At 42.3% G+C, this 20,430-nt stretch overlaps 2 protein-coding genes across 2 annotated transcripts; both read left to right on the top strand.

Moving 5' to 3' along the window:
* The first annotated feature begins 4,355 nt into the window (after positions 1 to 4,355).
* On the top strand, positions 4,356 to 15,375 carry LOC108937072 (uncharacterized). Its single transcript, XM_018756823.2, has 7 exons — positions 4,356 to 4,596; positions 10,074 to 10,218; positions 11,184 to 11,297; positions 11,606 to 11,750; positions 12,599 to 12,747; positions 13,708 to 13,847; positions 14,468 to 15,375. The coding sequence occupies exons 1-7, from the start codon at positions 4,479 to 4,481 to the stop codon at positions 14,668 to 14,670; spliced, it is 1,014 nt and encodes a 337-aa protein (XP_018612339.2). The 5' UTR covers positions 4,356 to 4,478; the 3' UTR covers positions 14,671 to 15,375.
* Positions 15,376 to 17,274: 1,899 nt separating this feature from the next.
* Positions 17,275 to 19,236, top strand: LOC108937073 (uracil nucleotide/cysteinyl leukotriene receptor). Its single transcript, XM_018756825.1, has 2 exons — positions 17,275 to 17,298; positions 18,267 to 19,236. The coding sequence occupies exon 2, from the start codon at positions 18,280 to 18,282 to the stop codon at positions 19,234 to 19,236; it is 957 nt and encodes a 318-aa protein (XP_018612341.1). The 5' UTR covers positions 17,275 to 17,298; positions 18,267 to 18,279.
* The last annotated feature ends 1,194 nt before the right edge of the window (positions 19,237 to 20,430 follow it).

The raw sequence follows: 20,430 nt of genomic DNA, 5'->3' as shown, positions 1-20,430 counted from the left end.
CTGGAAGTATATACATTCCCTTCCAGAATATACAGAAATACACTGCAGGCAATCTACAGTCACCAGTTTACCCAAGACAGGTATCACTGTACTGCAAGAGGAAACCTGAGCATCTGGAAGAAGCAAATGTAAACTTAGGGAGAACATGCAAACTCCACTCTAAATGAGCTTGATTTGATTCCACATCTTGAGCACTGTGAGGTGGTGTGACCTGTGCCTGCTCTCTGGTGGGTCTGGGGTTCGAGTCCTGCTTGAGGTGCCTTGCAACAGACTGGTCCCCTCCCCATCCAGCCTTATGCCCTGTGTTGCTGGGTTAGGCTCCGGATTGCCGCATCCTGCTTAGCACATGTGTTTTCAGATTGTGCGTGTGTGTGTGTGTGTGTGTGTGTGTGTGTGTGTGCTATACCCTATGATGGCATCCCATCCAGGGTTTACCCCTGTCAACCTTGTGTCCAGGGCTTTGAGAATAGACTCTGTATTACCATGACACTGCTTAGGACATGTGGTTGTTGAAATGGGATGGATTATTATTATTATTATTATTATGTGTCTTTTTTTTCAGCGGTGGACTTGGTGCTGGTCTCCATCTTGCTCGCGGTCCGGATTTCGTTGGTGGTGTGGCGGCACCGGAAACACCCTCTCTACCAAAATGCAGACACCCAGGTAGTGGCATCTCCAATGGATGTTGCTGCAGCACAAAAAATAATTTTCATCTGAATATTTATGTAGATTTTTTTAAAGTTCACAGTTAATATATAGTGCCTAAATGTAAGCTGTGACTTCTTCCTCTGAAATGCGAAGCAAAACAGCAGCAAGCTTGGCTTATGTTGCTCTAACTTTAATTACCTTTAATTCTGCCTTATATACGTATGTGTTGGGTGGCAGTTTATTTTTACAAGGTTAATATTATTTATCTGCCAGATGGTTTCATTTTTTTTCTTTGAAATGGTTTGATAAATTGAGTTGCTATAATTGAATGACATGTTTTTGCTTTGCTAATCTTAGAGAATTGTATAATCCAAAAGACATTGCCCACTTTCGCTAAAGCAGAGCCCAAGGGCATTACATCAGTAGGTGAGATTCAAACCTGTGACTCTTAGATCCAAGCACAACAGTTCTAACCATTATGTTATAAGCTGCACAGCTGTTTTGTAAAAAAGTGTTAGTCTGATCCAGACAGAACTCAAACCTGCACTCCCCAGGCTGACATTGTATCCATTAGGCCACCACCACAGTAGCAGAAGGCCACATAAAGTTCCATTTCCATCAGATCAGAAATGAAGAGGATATCGTAGGCACCCAAAACTCGATGACTGAAGACTAGAAAAATATTGTTGATATAAAAAATTTAGATTTCTGTTGCAACATGATAACAGTAGGGTCAAAATCTGGCATCAGTTGCATGAATCCACAGATCCATCCCCCCCTTTGATCAAAGTACAAGCTAGTGGTGGTGGTGGTGTAATGGTGTGGGGAATGTTTTCTTGGAACAAGGATTCCTAGGCCTTTGAATACATATTGATCATCATTTGAATTCTTTTATGGCCACAGTCAGCTGTTTTTTCAAATGGATACATAGAGCAGGATAATGTGCTATGTCAACGGTCTGCATAATCCCAAGATCTCAACCCAATTGAGAACCTTTGGGATGAGATGGAATGGGAGGTTCACAGCATGAATGTTTGGCTGAAAAATCTGCAGGAACAGTGTGATGCTATCGAGTCAGCATGGACCAATATCCTTCACCCTTTTGAATCCATGCCTCCAAGACTTCTTGCTACAAAAGAGGGATTTACCCGGTCCTAGCGTGTGCATAATATATGCTGCATCTCTGCCTGTAGCATAAATGTGAAAAACAGTATATGTTGCTTTTCGCCGAAAAAAATAACAGATATTCTGAGATTAGTGTAAAAATGTTGCAACATTTCTGACCTGAAGAGATAATGCATGTTCACTGTAACAAAAAACATGTTTGAATCTCCAAATTCCAGTGGAATTAAGTAGGACAGAACTCAAAGTTGCACTCAGAGTTATAGCACACTGAAAAAGACTCTGGGCCAAAACTGGTCCAAGTTATAATCTCACATCTTAATAAATAAATCCACAACTGTGACTGTTGTCCTATTTATACTTTGTTCAGCATGTCTCACCTGCAGTTCATTTTGACGTGTACTGCAAAGTAAGTTTTTTTGTCTTGCTAGTTTCCAGAATGTTTCTGCAAGGATTGTTCTGAAGCAGAGTTGATGTGGTTGTTTACCCTCCTCTGTGATGTCAACAATGTCCAGTGTTGGTAATCAGGGTTATTTTGGATCTCAGCAGCCTTTGCATCACTTTCTGTTACAGTAGAGCTCTCTCTAAATCCCACCCCCACTTGAGAGAAGCAGCTTCGGACAATGTGTGTGTGTAGTTTATAGTATGGCATTTTATGAGAGAACATCACACACACTGTCTACGACCACTTGTCCCGAACGGGGTCGCGGCATGCCGGAGCATAACCTGAGAGCATAGGGCGCAAGGCTGAAGGAGACACACCCTGGACGAGACACCACTCTGCCACAAGGCACCTCCAGCAGGACTCAAACTCCAGACCCACCACGGAGCAAGCCCCAGCTAAACCTGCTGCGCCACACCACCCTCCAGATGAGACAACATGAATTTACTTATTTATTGGCAAGGGAGTTCATTTTTATTAAGTCATTCCTAATTAGTGTTGTCCAGTGCATGGTCGCATTGGGTCACGGTGGTCCGGAGCCTATGCCAGAAGAACAGGGTGCAAGGCAGGGTACACCCTGGATAAGAAACAAGAAGTGGTAACCAGAGCTGGTAGTAAACAAACGTAAATTCCTTAGAAGTGCATGTGCAAAGAAATTCTTCTTCACCAGCACCTAGAAAGAGATATTGTGTTGAGACAGAACTCTGGCAGGTGTGGTAAATAAAAACCATAGTGTTTATTTTTGACCTTCGAGGAAGTCGCTTGATGCCTCAAGCACTCGCACTTCTGTAGGAAAGACTTATCAGAACCGATGACAAACATGGGGCCAAGAACGAGATTGGTGGTCATGTTCAGTATGCATCTGTTATTTATGCCAAGAAAAAGCTTTACTTTTTTCCTTCAATAATCAGAGCTTGCCACTTGTTGAGTATACACTACTTACTGGTTTCAGTGAATATTCTGCTTAAACGTTGAGTAGGAGGTACAACATGAACAATACGAGAGCCGTATGAATACTAATAATACGGGGCACTTCCTCTTTGAACTTTTGCCGTCTGGCCGGCACTACAGAGCACTGAGCACCAGGACAGCCAGGCACAGAAAAAGTTTCTTTCCTCAGGCCATCTACCTCATGAACAGCTAAATGCCCCCCTAGGGAGTAAACTGGTGCAATAAACAATGCTATTAATACTTATATTTATTTTTCTCTTGTTTACTTTCCTTTGCATTGTGTATAACATACCTGTACAAACATATAATGTCTAGTGTCTATTTTGTATATTGTGTACTTTATACTCTATATATTTTTTTATCTTTTATTAGCCCACTCTACTTTTATTATCTGTGTCTTGTCACTGTCATTCTGTCTGTGCTGTAGAAGTTTCTGTCACCAAGACGAATTCCTTGTATATGTAAACATACTTGGCAATGAAGCTCATTCATTCATTCATTCATTCATTCATTCATTCATAATACAATGCCTCCTCAATTTAAGAACTCAGTAACGGCTGTTATTCTGTTTGTAACTCTAGTCGCTTTTACTTCATAACTCACAATGAGTAAAAGTTTAATAATAAAGACCGGTCTCCATTTATTTGCTGATTCACTTCTACTAAAAGAACTTGGATATATCTACGGTAAATAAAAAAATATTCTGCAAGATTATTGGTATATATATATATTTTAACATCAAGCTACATATACACACACACACATTTTCTGAACCGCTTGTCCCCTACGGGGTCACAGGGAACTGGAGCCTACCTGGCAACACAGGGTGTAAGGCCGGAGGGGGAGGGGACACACCCCGGACAGGACACCAGTCCATCGCAAGGCACCGCAAGCGGGACTCGAACCCCAGACCCACCGGAGAGCAAGACCCAGTCCAACCCACTGCGCCACCACACCCCCTGACATTAAGCTGTCTATATTGAAACTGAAACTAATTCAAAATGACTAATTTAAATTGCCCCTCCCAGTCAAAATCAGTGCTGACTTTTAAATATGGGAGATTACGTCGCTGCTCACCCATAATGAATTTCTTGCTGTACACGTGGTGTTTTGTTATCAGTGGTGTTGCATAAGTGGCAAAGCCCAAAGCTTTACTCTGATATCCACTTTCCCGCATGTTTTCCTGCCACTGACAGTGCTGGGGCACATGGGTGGAAACTGGCGAAGAGCAGGGAGTAACAGCAGGCAAACGAGAGGAGTGCAAAGTTCGAAGTCATACAGGGGGGCAGGTATAAAGGTAGGTGAACTGTGAGCTATGGCAGATTACACACTGAATATGGAGGTGAGTCCTGCATGGGTTCACAGTGTCTTCATCGTCCTGGCCGTGTTGAGCCAGATCCTCTCTGAATTCTTCACCACAACCTTCATCAGCGGTGAGTCGCAAGCGGGGGGGAGGGGGGGAATGTGTGAGTTGTCTCATATACACACCTGTCAAGAAAGGACAAATGTAGACCTGTGAACATCTGAGATACAAACTCTCTGAGATACAAACAAGAAGCTGTGAAAATGCACATATTTCATAGGGCTGGTTGTTCTGCTCTAGTAGATAAGGTGAGTGATAGCACCTTGATCATCCAGGAGTTGTAAAGACATTTAAGTCGCAGTCTCATATACTTGCTCTGATCTTTAGCAGCCATATCTTACTGAGTGTTTCCTCCTACTCATCTTGAAGCGTCACAGTACCCTAGTGTTTGTTTGTCTTACCTTCATCTGCCGCGACACTGGGAATCCTACCTGGAAATGCCCCAGCTTTTAGGGATCTTTCAACCAGCACAACTTTCTGGGTATAAACAGCCTAGTATAAGTCCTGTTCATAATGTATGAGGACTGATGTATGTATCAGCCTGTATTGAATTCCAATGTACAATTGATACATGTATCAATTTTAACAACAGGTTAAAAACAACCTAATACAGGTGACTCTATATGTCATAATATAAATGCATTTGAAATGCTTGTTATTGTTGTTATCATGGTTTGTGCAATGTGTACGTATATAGAGAATAGTGATGACTGGTGTGCCTTGGAGTCAAAGTCAATTCATAACGACAACTCGCGTGGTTTCCATGGCAAAAGTGAAAGCAGAAGTGGTTTGCCATCAAATTAAAAGAAGAGAGGTTCCCAGTCACACGACATCAGTCTTCAAAGCACATTACTACACATATCACAAGGCCAGTCTATGAATACATCTGAACAGTGTAAACAAAATATAACTTTCAGTTAGAACAAAGTTAATGTGATCTAACTTCAAAAAGGAAAAAAAAATTGCTTTTACAAAGCACTGATGATGGCGTATTGAGTACGGTGTGTGTGTGTGTGTGTGTGTGTGTGTGTGTGTGTGTGTGTGTGTGTGTGTATCTGACGGAATTAGTGTGAGTGTGTGACTGCTCAACTTTGGACTGGTGTGACATCCAGCATGTATCCTGCTTCTCACCGTATGTTTCCAGGATAGACCCTGGACCACTGCAACTCAGCAGTGGAAAAGCACTTATTGATAATGAATGATAATTTTTTCAGACATTTTTCTAAAATTTTAATTTTATCTTTTATGTTATTATATAAGGGGGGTGTGGTGGTGCAGTGGGTTGGACCGGGTCCTGTTCTCCAGTGGGTCTGGGGTTCAAGTCCCGCTTGGGGTGCCTTGCGACGGACTGGCGTCCCGTCCTGGGTGTGTCCCCTCCCCCTCCGGCCTTACGCCCTGTGTTGCCGGATTAGGCTCCGGTTCCCCGCGACCCCGTATGGGACAAGCGGTTCAGGAAATGTGTGTGTGTGTGTGTGTGTGTGTGTGTGTGTGTGTGTGTGTGTGTGTGTGTGTGTGTGTGTATTATATTCCACATTTCCAGGCTTGAGGCATACCTTTCCAGTATTTCGCCTGTGCTGCACCCTCTATTGCTAGGACAGGTCTCTCTCTAGCTCTCTCGCCATGACTTCGCGAATGAAGATTAGGAAGGATAGGATCCACGTCTGCTGCAGGCACGCCGGTGGCTGATGAGGCCAATGCGAGACAGGCAGGGTCTGCCACAGCAGCTGCATGTGAGGGACTGGTTCATGGTTGCAGCTGTGGGGATAGGGTTCTTTCACTTTCTACTCTTCACCTCCATGCTGGCCCTGCGGTTTATCTCAAACTGTGCAGTAGCCTGCTGGACTATCAGCTGCCAGAAGTCTCTGTCGGTGACCTGGGATGTCCACTGACAGTGATCTATACCACAGAAGGAGGGACTTTTTCAGAGTGTTCTTGCATCGCTTCCATGGTGCCCCTTGGTCGCAATAACCTGTGGACCATTCGCCATAGAGTAGGATCTTGGGCAGGCGATGGTCATCTATCCTGGAGACATACCCTGCTCAGCGCAGCTGTATCCTGAGGAACATGGCTTTCATGCTAGTGCAGTCTGCTCTTTGAAGGACTTCGATGTCGGTGACATGATCCATCCAAAGGATGTTGAAAATGGTGCAGAGATAGTGTTGATGAAAGCACTCAAGAAGTCCTAGGTGGTGATGATAGGTGACCCGAGACTCAGCACTGTACAATAGGGTGGTCAGAACGATGGCTTTGTACACCCTGACTTTTGTGTCTGCTTTGAAGTTTTTGTTGTTCCAGACACGTCTGGAGAGTCTGCCAAAAGCACTATTGGCTTTGGCCAGTCTGTTGTTCACCTCTTGTTGATTTTTGCATCAGAGGATATCACACACCCCAGGTAGCAGAACTGTTGGGCTGATTTTAGCTCTGTCTGTCCGATGAAGATGCTGGACAGGTAGTGAGTCACATAAATATAACAAATAAGCGAACATCCCCTCCACCCCCTGCCCCCCGCCACCAATATTCATGCAAGCCTGTATTGAATTCCAATAGTAAGTATTACAGCTAATATTTTTTGGCACCCCCAGTACCTGGCAAGTTGTCACGCTGGTGTACAGTCAACATTCGTAAACACTCCAAAGAGTGTTGACCTGCCCTGGACCTGCCGATAGGACAGTGTCCTCCATTCACCCTTCCAGAAGCTTGCACAAACACCAAACTAAGAATAAACCACTGTATAAAAGGGCTTGTTTGTTTATCGGATGGGGCGTGGTGGTGCAGTGGGTTGGACCACAGTCCTACTCTCCAGTGAGTCTGGGGTTCGAGTCCTGCTTGGAGTGCCTTGCGACAGACTGGCGTCCCATCCTGGGTGTGTCCCCTCCCCCTCCGGCCTTACGCCCTGTGTTGCCGGATTAGGCTCCGGTTCCCCGCGACCCCGTATGGGACGAGCGGTTCTGAAAATGCGTGTGTGTGTGTGTGTGTGTGTGTTTATTGGACACCCCTGTCCATGTGGTCCTGCAGCTGTATCCTGTTGCACGGTGTTGTGGATGGATTAGGCAACCGATTCATTACCAACCAGTTAGCACTTAATTAGCATAAGTTAACCAACATGCTAACTTAGGTTAGCATAAGCATTTCATTTTTACAGCATTCAGAATGATGTACAGTATTGCAAGAACCCTAATACAATATCAGAATGTGTTCATTGTACCGTGGAGGGCTTCACCCCTCAGAACTTCAAACTTAAGTTCCCCTGAAAGAATCGTTCTGCATCTGTGATATTCAAAGCATGTGGTTTCTACGAACAGAGGATTTTAACGTCACGTCAGTTTTTTTGCTAAACTTTCCCGACCGGTGTTTTTCGCCTCCTTCCCAATAGTACTTTTTAACTTTGTCAGTGTTTATAAGAGTGTACGGTCTTTTATTTGTTTTTTACTGTGATGCAGGATGCTAAGCTTGCTGTGATCTGCGGAAAAGTGCAGATTTTGAATGATTGTGGAGGATGAACATGAAGCTGTGAGGCCGACGTGCTCTTCTGAATCATTTGTTTTGAGGCTAAACCTCAGCCGTAGTTCAGCATCGCAGAGCAGCTGCTGCAGGGGAGTTAGCAGCAGTTAGCTACCAGCTAGCACTAGCTAACATACACATGCTAACTAGCTAATAGACACGCGCTGCACCCTAAAGCTAAAGGTAATTTAAGATCCAGGGACAGTGAGCAGACAAATGCATATGGGATCACTTGCAAGACGTTCCCAGGCCTGTTCAGAGAATGAGCCCATGATGTGGGCTGTAGGAAACACAAGGAGAGCTCGCTGAACAACTCTGGAGCCTTTGCACTTAGATGGGCAACAGGAGCTACATGGTGTTCCTCCTCCCATAGATTTTCTTTCCTCCGTTTTATTGTAGAAAATCACCATTGTTATGTTCAGTACTTTTTTTTGTTTCTCCAAAGGTACATACAGTGTTAAGCTACTTACAGTGATTTACTCCTTTACACAGCTGGCTGATTTTTACTGCATCAGTATAGAGTATGTACCTTAATCAATGGTGGCACAGCAGGCAAAGCTGATGCCTCAGAGCTCCTGAGCTGCTGAGAAGGTGTGGATTTGAGTCCAGCTCAGGGTGTGTGGACTTTGTAGGTTCTCCATGTGTTTAGACCCCCATGTAGACATGCATGTAAGAAGACAGTAGCAAACAACCTCCATTCACGCAAGTGGTTTCCAAGAGTCGGATTCAACAAGTTGACACTTCCACACCCGCCTTGATCAAGGCTATGACAACTGGGATTCTCACCTATTTCATTTGAATGCAAGGTGATGGTTCTGACCATTGCACCACATACTGATTTGGTATCAACAACTAAGACTTGTTGCAGGACATCTGTTGATATACCTTTCTTAACTGACCCCAAGAACAGCTGGATGTCTTAACTGAATTAATTTGGGTGCCAGTTTAACAGCAGCTGGTGGCGTAGTGGTTGGATCCTCTCAAAGGATCCAAGTTTGAATCCCTCCTCTTGGTCTAGTGCTCTTGATCGTGGTACTTACCCTGAGTTGGTACAGCAAAAATTACCCTGCTGTATAAGTGGGTAAATCATTGTAAGAAGCTTAATATTGTGTGTTGCTTTGAAGAGAAAGTGTTTCCTAAAGAAATGGTTACAACAGTAGTGTTGTTTCTCGTTATCTGGCACAGGGTCTTTTTGAATGAAAATTTCAATGACACCCTGAGTGGGATGACCTAAAATAGGTTGTGGGTTGTTATTATCAGTCTGGTTTGGGTTTGCATGAACTGTTGGTTTCTGACAAGTTGTGAGCCTCACAGTTCTCTAGCTTTTACTGTTGAATGCAATAAGCAGCATAGCAATATGACTGAAAAGTGGGAATCCAAAAGCCTACAGGTTTGGACCTTGAGTTAGAGATAGTGGGAAATGAGCATTGTGGCATCTGATAAATAATCACTACCTTTGACCCGAACATACACTTGTGTCACTGCTCAGTACAACTGTGGTGAAAGCAAATTATTTACCGTGGCATTTCATGAAAAGTGCTTTATGAAACAGCTGGAAGTGTAAATAAGTTCTTTAGAAGGCTAAATAAACAGATTTGTTTTCAGACCAAATAGGCACATTGGCCAGTGATTTATACACGTAACATATGAATAATACAAATAAAAAATGAAAAATCAGCATTAAAAATAGAGAAAATTTCCTGATTCTTCCCAGAAATAAACTTTTACTTGAATTAATATAAAGTGATCAGTGTTTTGCTCTTCAGAGGTCTGCATCACATATAACATAAAAATTTTATTCATTCTTGGAGCAACCAAGAAGGTTGTAAAATGAAATTTTGTCAAACAAATTTCATAGGTGTCTCACTGGAACTCTTCTACATAGTCAGAAATGTTATCATATTAATATTTCAACAGCATTGTTTTCTTTTTTTTTACTGGAGTAACTGAGATCATGTAACTTTCTATAGAGTACAACAGAAGAATCCCTCCCTGGACAAGACCCAACAACCTTTTTTTGACCTTAGCCGCTGTGTTTTCCTGCAGGTGTGTACCACAGCTCCAGTGATAATGTCTCTTACAGCTGCTCCATTGATGCCTCCCTGGATGCCTGGGCCAGTTCCATGTGGATCATGCTCAGTGTGTGGAATTTGGTTTGGCTCATATACGCTTTCTCCACAGTACTTCGCAGGTATGAACACCTTTTTTTTTAACTTGCTCTTCGGTGTTGTTGTTTGCTGTTCAGTTCTGGGTCAGATTCCACAGCTTTTGATCTATACACCTATGACCCAGTGACAACTCCTGGAAGCGATACTCCTAATTCCACATTCGTGACACGGCTTTGGAACAACGCACTAAGTGGTAGTGGAATATAAATGAAAAAACTGAACAACCAGAATGTTGCAGGTTCTGATCCATGGAGTAGAATAATGACACTGTGCTCTTGAGCAGGATTCACTACTTATTGTGCTAAATCCTGTGGAATATCTTCAGTAAATTACAGAGCTCTACTGCAAAATTGCTTTAGATAAATCTGTCTCCTGATCAATAACATTACCGGTAAAATGTTATGGGGGTAATTTAAAGTCCAATTTCAGGTGGTGCACCTACAAAACCCAGTGATGTTATAAAACGTACCAGAAATATGTGTATGTGTGTGTGTATATACGTAAATATACATACATATGTATGTATGTGTGTGTGTATATATAAATGTATGTATGTATACATATAGTATTTCATTTTTTTATTTCTATGTGTATAAATCATTAAACGAATAATAATTAAATGAATAATATTATTATTCATTATTATTATAATGAATAATATTAAATAATTCTATTCTATTCTATTCTATAATGCTATTTCATTTTTCCGGTTTTACATGGAAGCTGCATTAGCCTATTTGCATCCGAGTGAAAATGTGGCCACAGGTTTGGACACAAGAAAGGCTTTTACTGGCTTTTCCTAGAGAGAGTGGATTGTTTTGCAGTTCTGCTTTATTTATTAGGCTGCGGAAATATATTCAAGGCTTTCAAAATCTCATTTAAAGATTCAACTTAGAGCTTCAGCTGAAGGCAAATGAGTAAATAGCAAAAGGTGTATTTTTAGAACTTGGCACGTTAGTCTGTGACCATTCTTTATCGTGTTCAACAGGAACGTTCTCGGCCCAGTGTGCTGTAATCCTGAAGTACACCCACCTCTCTTCTACATGACCTGGATTTTCATCGGTTTTGTGAGGGTTGCCTTGTGGTTTCTCGGGAATGATCCGTGAGTGACTTAAAAATCGATTTACCCTCTCTAATTATATGATGTGCAGATTCAAACAGCGTTGGCAAAATATTTGATTTGCTGCAGTTGGCTTTTTTACTGGCCGCTCGTTATTGACCACATCGACACATTTTTAGAACGCTGTATTAAACTGACAGTTATGTAGCAGTGCATTAAATTTGAGAAATGTTCGATATAGTAAACAAAAATATTGACAGGATAATGTAACATATTGTCGGTGATAAATTTGATACTTTGACTGCAAAATAAGGAGCCATTATGAACCATTTCATCTTACGTGTCAACAGGTGTTTGGTCAGAACCTTTGCCCTGAAGATGCTCATTCCAGTGTCAGCCAACGTGATGCTCGGCATTTCCTACAGCAACCTCCATCAGCATCAGTCCTGGCTGGCCGCCCACAGCCCAAACGACTACTGGTTTATTTGCTTTCTTGTGAGCTTTTGTGCTTTTTGTCTGTCTGCAGTTTTAGGGAATTATGTCAACATTATTATTATTATTATTTTTATTATTATTATTATTATTATTGTTGTTGTTGTTGTTGTTGTTATGTTTTTGTTCTTGTTTAGGACTAGTTGCCAGGATTAAACCAATCAAATTTACAAAGTGGGACATGAACCAACACAATTGTTATTTTCAATTTTTTTTTCGCTGAAAGGGATTTTTTGAAAGAGTTGGATTTTTTTACATTGTGCTGAACTTTAGTCCTTTTCCTGAACAAGCTGCTTACTATGCAATAAAAAATGTGCTGACATTCAGAACATTCATTATGAACCCCCTACAGCCATTGTTGAGTTCGGGGATTTACATATTTATCTGCTGCCTTTGTACAAAGTGACTTACAGGGTTAGATTTGCACACTGAGCTGCTTACGCTGATTTACTCATTCACACAGCTGGGTAATTTTTACAGTGTCAGCTCAGTGTAAATACTTTGATAGGGGCTACAGCAGAAGCGGGGAGGCAAATTCAGGATCGATGGGGAGTCAAATTCGGCTTTTGATTGCAAACACCCTCTAACCATTACGCCACCTGCTGCCTTTTTGTGGAGCGACCTCACTCACAATGTTTCAATAAATCTTCAGTCTGGTTTATGTCGGTCATACAGAACTGCATATGCACTATTATATAACTGGCAGTGTTGCTGCCTGTCAGCACAGATAAGGTCTGTTGGGAGGGATGATCTTCTTTCCAGTGGTCACATGAAGCTCACATTTTGTTCTGCTTTGAAAACCTCTTTGGTTTATGAGATTAAGCTGCTGTATTTGTTGGCTTTCTGTCCAGACCCAGAATGGACTGGCCATGTTCGCGACCTGGACGTACCTGGAAGCCATGGTGACCCTGGGTACTGTGCTCAATTACAACACTAGTCTTCAGGATCCCCTCGTCAGCACTGTCGTCCTCACGTTGCTCTTGATGGGCTTGGTTATATGGTGAGTTCAAATCCCAGAATGAACGGCCATCCCAGTTGGGCGCCCCAGATTGATAGCGTACAGGTTCACATCTCAGGAATGAAACTGCCATTGTACTATTGAACCATCATAGACAGGGCCAGCAGGTGGCACTGTGGTTAAAGCCATTCAGGATCAAATCCCACCTCCTGCTGTAGTACCCTTGACCGGGTACCAGAATTGGTAAAGTAGAAATGACCGAGTAGTATGAATAGGATGGAAGTCACTCTGAGGATAATTACCATCACAATGTGGACTTCATTTGTCTTTTAGAGGCAGTCTAAAGTGTGGTGAAGCTCGGCTTTGAAGGTCATAGGTTCGAATCCAGCCTATTGGTGTGGTACCCTTCATTAAGACACTTGCCCTGAGTTGCTCCAGTAAAATTTACCAGTTTGTACAAATGGGTGAATAACAGTATGTAGCTTAACAACACAAGCTGTGTCTAATAAGTGTAAACTTTTACTCCATTACATCTTGCTTGTTGCCTTCCCTTGTCCTTGGTGACTTCTCAATTCAGTCTGCCATGGAAATTTCCAGAATACCAGGCTTCCCTCTTCAGGAGGCCTTACACATTCTGTTTTGTGGGCGCGAGCAGATAAGGGAAAAGGGAGTCTACAAGGCAAGTGGGCAGCTGCAGGTGCAGCCAAACACGATGGGTAACATCCGGTGAGAATGGCACCAGACTGTAACATACCTTTTCTCAGCCTGCTGTGCCTCATTATTGAGACTCCAAAGAATCTCCAGTTGCCTGAAGATAACCAGTCCCAACACTCCAATATAAAATCTAGCGTTTCATCATAATTCTCATGCATTGCGGAAGATGTAAGCACCTTTTAGAACTTCTTTGACGGAGCTACATGGCCACTTCCGCTAAATACTATATAACCATATGTCGATTTGTGAGCTAAGTGCAACATAGCTGTTTTCCTCTTTTCTGCCCAGGTTCACTTTTGAAAGCTTCATCTTTGAGAAGCTCATGCGATACACGTTCACTGTGTATCCCACAATGATCCTGGGCCTGGGGTCTATCTTCACCAGAAGCTATCACTTTGATGACATCGCACCCAACACCGTTTACTGCGGTAAGGCTGTTTGGAGAAGGCAGAGATAGCAGCATTAGCCTGGCATGATCAAGAGGGCATGACAGGATTGCCATCCTGGAGGCAGTGGCAAGGATGACCGGAATTAGCTGGAATTACACCACGTGTAGGCCATGTGTCGTACCTTTGAGAAAGGTGCTGAACCTCAGGATTTTTAGTAATAATTTAACATACATGCAGATGAAACTGTACGAGTGTTATCTATATCTATATATTCATGCAAAGATACCTTCTAGTCAGAATGAATAAAGGCAACAGAAAGGGAGTCCCTGGAATACCAATGGCAGCCTCTTAAGTGACAAGTAAAGTCCCACATGTTATGGAGTTCAGCAGCATCCATGGGAGTCTTATTATTTTTGAGTTTATGTGACACCTTTCTTCAGGATGACCTACATTTTTTTGGCTTTTACTCTAAGCTACTGATAAGGATTTACCCCTTTACACAGCTGGGTAATTTTTCACTGTATCATACAGGATAAAGTACTACAGCAGGAAAATAATTCAAGCAATAAGCGGAATATTCAGTTTTTTATATAATAAGGGGGAATTTTAGCATAACAAGGCCGTGGTCATAACGGTTTTGTCCAACCCACCCCACTCAGGAGTTCTGATGCTCTTTGCCACGCTCCTGAACATCATCCGGTTGATTGCCGTTTGCTGCTACAAAGACAGGAAGCCCTCATTTCTCTCTCAAGACCGGGCTCCCCGGGAAGACGTCTGTGAAACGGTGGCTCAGGAGAAAGACCGTCAAGATGCCGAAGACGGCAACTGGGGCATTGTCAACAGCCAGTTTTCCAATGACTGAGGCCCTGCTGGATGGAAAAGCGTCATGCATCTCGGGCACATGATTGTGGGGAAGCTGAAGGTTAAAAATTCAGTTCCTCTAAGATACTTTGCTGCTACGTAATGAAAGAAAAATTATTGAAATTGGACCAAAAATATACCAACAGATCAATATGTAAAACAGAGTGCAAAAACGCTTTGATGCTTTCAATTTGCTTTAACAAGCTACCAAAGGAAGTACTGCTTTGGCTTCAAAATGCTGCAAGAACCGTAAATGAAAAGAAATACATGGCAATTTACAATTTCATTGTTTTTTTTAAATCATAAGGGAAATGTTAGATGTAACCACCTGATTTCATTGTTTCAGTACACATAAAATTTATTTGAAAATGATATGTACAACATACAATTTGTGAGGAAAGCATGATCTTGCAAAAGTCCGAAAATCTGTGGGGGAAAAAGGGTAAATTCTGTTATGTAAATACCATATGATCCATACCTTTGGCTTTTTATTATTATTTCCTGTGCAATACTTTGCTACGTTCCTTTAATCCACATACACTTTAAAAACTGTCCTGTCTTAGTAATGTAAATCTACGCCCTGAAAATCAAACATAGGCTGATTTAACTTATTTTAAACACGTATGAATTCTTCAGAATTGTCCAGAAATTTGTTGTGAAATAATAAAAAATGACCTTAGGCCTCAATAAAGTATCAGTTTGTAAACTGTGGGAGGTCACATGGCTCATACCACAGTGCCACGCCCACACCATCGGCATAACCGGACACACCTGGGACCCGGCAGGATATAAGGCAGAAGCAAACGTAGAAGAACGCGGAACCTTATTCGCTGACAGCTCACTCGTCCTGAGTCAGCCTACCTATCGCTTCTGCTCCTTGTTCCCTGTTCCTAGTTCCACCTCCCGAGTCCGTCTCCCTAAACCCCTTCCCATCCTGTGATCTGATCGGTTTTCTCGTGTTTGACCTGCTGCCTGTGTTCACCGACCACGATTCTGGATTTTCTGGTATACGACATTTGCAGTCCGAAGACCCAAGCCTGTCCCTGACTACGGTTCCTGTCCAGCCCCTGAATAAACTCCTGTGCACTCCGCAACTGAGTCCGCCTTCTCCTTCCTAGACGAAACCACGGCACACAGAAAGTATTAATAAATGTTGTGCAACCCACATTACTGCTGTCTGACGCTGCAACCATTACACCGTTTGCACTAAATGCTTATTAAAAATAGGATCAACTACACATTACATGAGCTCATACATACATCCATCCATCCATCCATTGTTAACAACCACTTGTCCCGAGAGGAATCGCGGAAAGTCCATGGGTGATCAATGCTCACCTGCTTGGAAAACCACCAGTGTCCTCCTGGTTCATGGCAGCACGACCACTGCTATATAAAAGAACATACAAAATTAATAATTAATATCAGGTATAAAATTTTACCCAGCAGTGTAATCTTTGAAGAACCTTGCTGAGAAATATATTTCAGATCAGAAGAGTTTTAGTTGTTCAAGTGACACGTCCATTGTGATGAATTGTTACAGTCCATATGACAGCCTTCTTCATAAGAAATGAGTAATCCATGAATTATTAAACTTTTTTCTTAATTTTCTTTAAGCATTCTTCAGAGGCAGGGCTCCAGTTGTGTAGAGCTTGTCCTGAAACACAGAACGTGAGCCAGGGTATGCCTTGAGTGGAACACCAGTCCATCAGAGGAGAATGTCACACACACTTATTCACTCACACATACACACACACTATGGGCAAATTAGTGTCACCAGTTCACCTGAAACTTGCCACTGGACAGTGGGAGGAAACCAGAGCACCCAGGGGAAACACACAAAGATGGGAAGAACATGCAACCTCCAGGCAGAATAAGAAGGTAGCAGACATGAAGTCCAGTTTCTGTCTGGTTATAAAATCAAACTTCAAAGCTGTGAACTCCAGATTTGAGCCCTCAGTCTAATATTTTTTTTAGTCATCTAGCTGACACTTCTTCCAGATCAGTTTACAGTGTTAAGTTACCTACCCATGTGGTTAATTGTTACTGGAGAAATTTCACAGAGTAAGCACCTTGCACAAGAGAACTATAGCAGTAGGTGAGATTCAAACCAGCAACCTACTGAGCCAAGGATGGAAGTTCTCACCATGACACTAGCAGGTGCACCTGTGCATCCCCTCTGCCCAAAAAAAGTAAATAAATTGTAAAATTAATACACTGGCTATTCCCTGCAATTTTTCATTGAATAAAGCAGTTATTCAGTAGCTTTAATGTCACACCTACAACATATCGCATGAATATAGTTCATGAATGTTACAAGGCCACTTCTGTTAAGCTTTGTTAATAAGTACTTCTCAGGAGGAGGACGGAGGGTACTCCTATGAAGCGAGAAAAGAGAGAGAGGAACCACATCTCTCTAAGAGATAAAACATCAAGACCGTTCACATGCAAATTAAGAGGAGAAAACAAACCGAATAGCCACTGTCTTTTCACAGCTTTTTTGCCAGAAAAGGATTTGCATTGATTGATCGTATCATAACCTTTTGTCAATAGTTCACTGTTTTGGGTATAAAGCATTTGAAGAGGAAAGCTGTACTATCAAGACTGCCTGCAGTTCCAGTACAACACGGTAAGTCTGCTCACAGATGTTTCCTTCCTGTGAAAGTACCTTGGGTGTATGAATATCCAAATATGGTCATCTTAAATTTTTCAATGTAGAAATAAGAGTAAATAGTTCAAAAGCTTTATGAACTTTCAAAAAGCAGGGAAAAAACTATATGTTTTGCTATATTAAGAATAGGTGAAACCTGCAAAACCAAGGATGCATGTTCATTCATTGTGACATTAAGTTCATGTTATTTTTCAGAACTCGTATCAAAGAAAGCAGAGTTCCAAATTAAAACTTCCTAGAAAATAATAAAGAGTGAATATTATTTTATGTTTTGCAATATATTCACCTGTGTTTTGGTAAATGTTCAGACAGGATCATTTGAGACAAATATTTCCTATTTACTTCCTATAAAGTCTGCACTTATAAAATTGTCTTTTGATGCATTAATAATGCTGTTGGAACTCTTCATTATTGACTGGCATCTTACATTCACATTTATTCATTTAGCAAGATGCTTTTCTCTTAGGCGGACATCTATGTAACTGTGACTTATAAATAACTATTGGGTTTCTACCAGCTGTGTTTGAGGATGTTTAGCCCATTGTCTAGGACACCTGTTGCGGATCTTGGGTTTAAAAAGAACAAAGTAACCTCTATATAAGGTAAGCTGAATAGTGAATATTCACAGAACTTGACTCGACAGGGTACGCCACAGGTTCTGAACCACAGACTAGAGGAAGTGGTAGAAATAGGTTTCAAAAAACCAACACAGCTCCTATTTGTTCAACAATAAAAAGGCAATGGAAAGGTCGTTCCTCTTTCCAGTTAAAATACCCACCTGAATCTTGCAGGACATCCATGGGTTCCTCAGAACAAACCATAGCAGTGTCTCAGAGGGCAGGTTTTTGCTTCCCATAATTAAACGTGAATCTCCTTTCGTTCCATTCTGCACACGCAATGAACTCCTCTTCTCCTTTCTCCAGCAGACAGAACGTTCCCATGATGCTCAACAGCAGTGGCGAGCAGCAGGTCAACTGGAACATCAAGGAGTCCCACCTGGAAAACATCTTCTTTGCCTGTTTCTATGTTGCACTTCTCGTCATTGGTGTGCCGGCCAACACCCTGGCCCTGTGGGTCTTTAGCCAGCAGAAGAAAAACTCCCCTTCCAAGGTGTTTATCACAAACCTGGCTGTGGCGGACCTCTTCTACGTGATGATCTTGCCCATGCGCGTGGCCTACCACGTCATGGATGGATTCTGGCCATTTGGAGAGATACTGTGCCGCTTGGTTGGATATCTCTTTTACCTCAATATGTACTGCAGCCTTTACTTCATGGCCTGCATCAGCCTTGACCGCTTCCTGGCCCTGGTCCTGCCAGTCCAGTCTTTGGCACTGCGGCAGAAGTCTGTCATCAGCCGCGTGATAAGTGTGCTCCTGTGGCTCTTCCTGGGGATCAGCATGATGCCACTGCTCATTACCCATCAAACCGTGAAGGTCAACAACTCAACTTGGACCGTGTGTCTCCAGCTCTACAGGGAGAAGCCGTCAAGCCAGGCGCTCGTGTCCCTCGCAGTGGCTTTTTCAGTGCCATCTGTTGTCATGGTGACCTCCTACACGCTAATCCTGCACAAACTGCGCAGCCTCAGGCAGTCGGAAAGGAGCCCCATGGTCAGGAAGGCCATCAGAACGGTCACACTGACATTGCTCATCTACATTGTGGCTTTCGTGCCCTACCACGTGAACCGCTTCATCTACATTGCATCGTTCGCACACCAAAACATCACTGCTGGTGAAGCAGCTTCCCTTTGGCTCACCAACCGCATCGCTTCCTCTCTCACTTGCGTTAGTGGAGTTTTGGATCCAGTCTTGTACTTCTTTCTGATTTCAAACTACCGAAAATCCGTGGTTCGGCTTTTTTGCCGAACCCAAGAGAGAGACCGGCAAAGTACAACTTGAGTAAAAGAAGTAATTATTAATTCGTTGCTTAGCAGAAAATTACTCAGATGCCTTCCAGAGGTGCATCAGTGTCCAACGAAAGTTTGAGACAGGTTTCTGAATCGGTCTGAATCTCGAAAACTGTGGAACCAGCAGGTGACAAAAATAAACACATAATCAAATAAATAAACTTTGTTAGCAATAATTCCATGGGTTCTTACTAAGTGGATTTTTATATTGTAAATCGTTTTACTGCTTATGTGTTGAACAAGATGCTTGAATGAATTGAAATACAAGGGCTAAATTTAAGGAAGGATAAATTTGGCGAGAGCCTTCAGATTTGCTTTGGAATTTGTGCACCAGACTACTGTAAATTGTGTACTATTTGGCAAGGTACTGGTTGCTGGTATTTGAATGTCAGTTTTCATGAAATACGGAAGCGGAGGATTTCGCACCCACAACCCACACACTGTGTAATTCATAGCTCTGTGTCACCATGCAGCTTGAAAGGTCTTATTATGCTTGTCCGGTTTTCCATTAACCCACATTTGCTGGCGATTAAATGAATTAACCTTTTACAACTTGAGCTGAGAACTGCTGTGTCTGACAGAGGTTCAAACTCTTCACGTGTTGTGTGTACATGCAGATTTTCTGCTGTACTGCCATGTTTCCTTACATTTGACATTATAACTGCTCATGGAAATTTCATCTTGGCCTAAATGTCCTACCAGAACATTTCTACTCCTTTTTCATTCTGTAGCTCAAGGTTTAGATGTAAGCTCACGCTGCAGTTTTGAAACATTTTAAAGTTACTTTATAAGACCATCCAGAAATGAGCAATTTTTAATGTTCATATGGACTGTGCATAACTATTTTAAATGTCGCGGAGGTCTCTGGTCTCTTTCCTCATTCTACTACATTTTAATTATTAAAATAAAAACTAAAGAGATGTGTTTGCTCTGAGTTTATGTGTTGTAATGCATATAAATAAAATGTTATTACACTCTGACAGTGTATCCTGGACAAGATTTATTGAATCTAGAAAACAAGCTGTAAAGTACAGATTCAAGTCTCCTTTTTTCGACCGTTTTAGACTGGTTTGTCCTCAGTGCGGATCCGTACGCGGAAGTGAAGGACCGTTACCGGGGCAACGTGGAAGCCCGACGAGACGGTTCTGCTGCGGGCCTCGCCCTGGTCCCGCGAAATCCTTGCTTA

The sequence above is a fragment of the Scleropages formosus genome, chromosome 9 (assembly GCF_900964775.1).
Source record: "Scleropages formosus chromosome 9, fSclFor1.1, whole genome shotgun sequence".
NCBI lineage: Eukaryota > Metazoa > Chordata > Actinopteri > Osteoglossiformes > Osteoglossidae > Scleropages > Scleropages formosus.
The sequence above is the reverse complement of the archived record's forward strand: the minus strand, read 5'-3'. Positions and strand labels throughout refer to the sequence as shown.

What these genes read in the sequence shown, in the direction of transcription:
- LOC108937073 (XM_018756825.1), top strand. Translation starts at nt 18,280, where the DNA reads ATGATGCTCAACAGCAGTGGCGAGCAGCAGGTCAACTGGAACATCAAG.
- LOC108937072 (XM_018756823.2), top strand. Translation starts at nt 4,479, where the DNA reads ATGGCAGATTACACACTGAATATGGAGGTGAGTCCTGCATGGGTTCAC. An exon ending in TGGTTTCTCGGGAATGATCC is followed by an intron (nt 11,298 to 11,605) that starts GTGAGTGACTTA and finishes ACGTGTCAACAG; the next exon opens with GTGTTTGGTCAGAACCTTTG. An exon ending in TTGATGGGCTTGGTTATATG is followed by an intron (nt 12,748 to 13,707) that starts GTGAGTTCAAAT and finishes TTTTCTGCCCAG; the next exon opens with GTTCACTTTTGAAAGCTTCA.